Consider the following 2,500-nt stretch of genomic DNA (forward strand, 5'->3'; position numbering starts at 1 on the left):
ATTCCTTCCTCCCTCCTTTCCTTCCTTCTTCCTCCCTCCTTTCCTCCCTTCTTTCCTCCCTCCTGCCCTTTCCTTCCTCCTTTCCTCCCTTCCTTCCTCCTTTCCTCCTTTCCTTCCTCCCTCCTGTCCTTCCTCCCTTGACTTGAGGACAACAGGAGGGTTAAGTATGGACTACATTTCCCATCAGCCCATTTTCTTCTAATCTACCCTTCATCTATCACCAGAAGGTAAATATTTGAGCCCCTCTGCTTGTTTTGTGGCCTAAAGCAATCCAGTAAGTTTCCCTCCCTCCTTCCACCTCGTCTTACCTTCAGGTAGGAGCCGTAGTACTTGGTGATGTACGGACTGTCACACTGACTGAGAACTGTGATCTCCTGCTGGATGTCCTCGATCTCGTCCTCCGCCTCCTCCAGATCGATTGTCTTAATGGCGACGACGCTCTGAGTACGGTTATCGATACCTTTGAACACCTGGGAGGAGGAAGAGGAGATGAAAAGATGAGAAAATGGGCCCAAAAATAATCTTTAATAAATATAGTAAATCTAATATATATATATATGACAATAAACTACAGTATCTTACCTCTCCGAAGGATCCTTTACCAATCCGATCCAATTTGGTGAACAACTCCTCCGGATCAATCTGAGAACTCTGAGGAGGAGGAGGAGGAGGAGGGAGGAGGAGGAGGAGGAGAAGAGGAGAAGAAGAAGAAGAAGAAGAAGAAGAAGAAGAAGAAGAAGAAGAAGAAGAAGAAGAAGAAGAAGAAGAAGAAGAAGAAGAAGAAGAAGAAGAAGAAGAAGAAGAAGAAGAAGAAGAAGAAGAAGAAGAAGAAGAAGAAGAAGGAGGACAAGGAGGAGAAGAAAAAGAAGAAGAAGGAGGAGGACGAGGAGAAGGAGGAGAAGGAGGAGAAGAAGAAGAAGAAGAAGAAGAAGAAGAAGGAGGAGGAGGAGGAGAAGGAGAAGAAGGAGGAGGAGGAGAAGAAGAAGGAGAAGAAGAAGAAGAAGAAGAAGAAGGAGGAGGAGAAGACGGAGAAGAAGAAGAAGAAGAAGGAGGAGAAGAAGAAGCAGGAGGACAAGGAGGAGGAGGACAAGGAGGAGGAGGAGGAGGAGAAGAAGAAGAAGAAGAAGAAGAAGAAGAAGAAGAAGAAGAAGAAGAAGAAGGAGAAGGAGAAGAAGAGAAAACTTGTTAATATTCACACAATACATTACATTATAAAAACATAACATATTAAAATGTATGAACTGAGTTTTTTAATGCTTGTGCTCCTCATTAGTTTGTGTATTATTTCATATGTGTCATTTAATTGAACTGGCTTGACTACAGTATATAACCTAAAAATCATACTTTACAAAACTAATAGTTATAAATTGTGGTTAAACCTGAATGACAGCAGCACTGAAATGAGCTGCTTCAAAAAAGATTAACAAAAAAGCAACAAACTGTGTTTCCATCACATTCCCACTAACTTTGACTCTTATTTCACCTCACACACAAAGACTTTGCAACACCAGGCCTGTTGTCACCACAGACAGTCACACACACACACACACACACACACACACACACACACACACACACACACAGAGTCACACACACACACACACACACACAGAGTCACACACACAGAGTCACACACACACACACACACACACTCAGAAAAAAGCCATAAAACGCAGAAGGAAACAAGCATGACAGTTAAAGATAACAGGAACTGAACATACACAGCTGCCCGACCACACTCACACACACACACACACACACACACACACACACACACAGAGACACACAGAGACACACACACACAGAGACACACACACACACACACACACACACACACACACAGAGACACACACACACACACACACACACACACACACACACACACACACACACACACAGTTATCTCTCAGGGCTTTCCACTGACTTGTATTCATTTCCTAAACTCTACACTCTTTTGTAGCTGTCGCCGCGGTGACTGTAAAACTCAAAAGACGAGGTGACTTTACAGGAATGAACCTCAACATGAAGAGTTCACTCAGTTGCTTTTAAATTAAATGATATATAACAGAAAACAAGCATCATATTGACTTAAAGCTGACTGCTGATGGTTTAAGGTCATAATATCATTAAAACCAGACGTGTTCTTCCTCTGGAGAGCATGAATGTGTTCAGTTCCTTCTGTCCAAGTGGAAATGTTGGTTTTATAACAAGCACTACAGAGAAGGAAATAAGTCCTTGAAGTCTTTGAGGATTCGTACTCTGGGGACCGACTTCATGAAAATCTCACAGTAATTATTTAAATAAAGAACTTTCTCATGAATCGGGACAACTAAAAAGACACAGAGTTCACATTACACTGACTCCCTTCAGAGCCGAGCAGCACAAATTAAGGCCTGAGAGTGAGACATCAAAATCAATCCACACCTCTTCATAAAAATAATAATAATAATAGAAACTTGATGACACACATGAACTCTACACACAAAGGAAAGTAGTTGAA

At 42.0% G+C, this 2,500-nt stretch overlaps 1 protein-coding gene across 2 annotated transcripts in view; it reads right to left on the reverse strand.

Annotated features, from left to right (window-relative positions):
* stk26 (serine/threonine protein kinase 26) overlaps window positions 1-2,500 on the reverse strand; it is a 43,034-nt gene that overhangs the window by 19,941 nt on the left and 20,593 nt on the right. For both annotated transcript variants that reach the window (XM_053343788.1, XM_053343787.1), the window contains exons 2-3: window positions 583-651; window positions 309-470 (exon numbers count right to left, since the gene is read on the reverse strand). In XM_053343788.1, coding sequence (XP_053199763.1) covers window positions 309-470; window positions 583-651 — 231 coding nt within the window. The remainder of the gene's footprint in view (window positions 1-308; window positions 471-582; window positions 652-2,500) is intronic.

This window comes from Scomber japonicus, chromosome 22 (assembly GCF_027409825.1).
Source record: "Scomber japonicus isolate fScoJap1 chromosome 22, fScoJap1.pri, whole genome shotgun sequence".
NCBI classification, from domain to species: domain Eukaryota; kingdom Metazoa; phylum Chordata; class Actinopteri; order Scombriformes; family Scombridae; genus Scomber; species Scomber japonicus.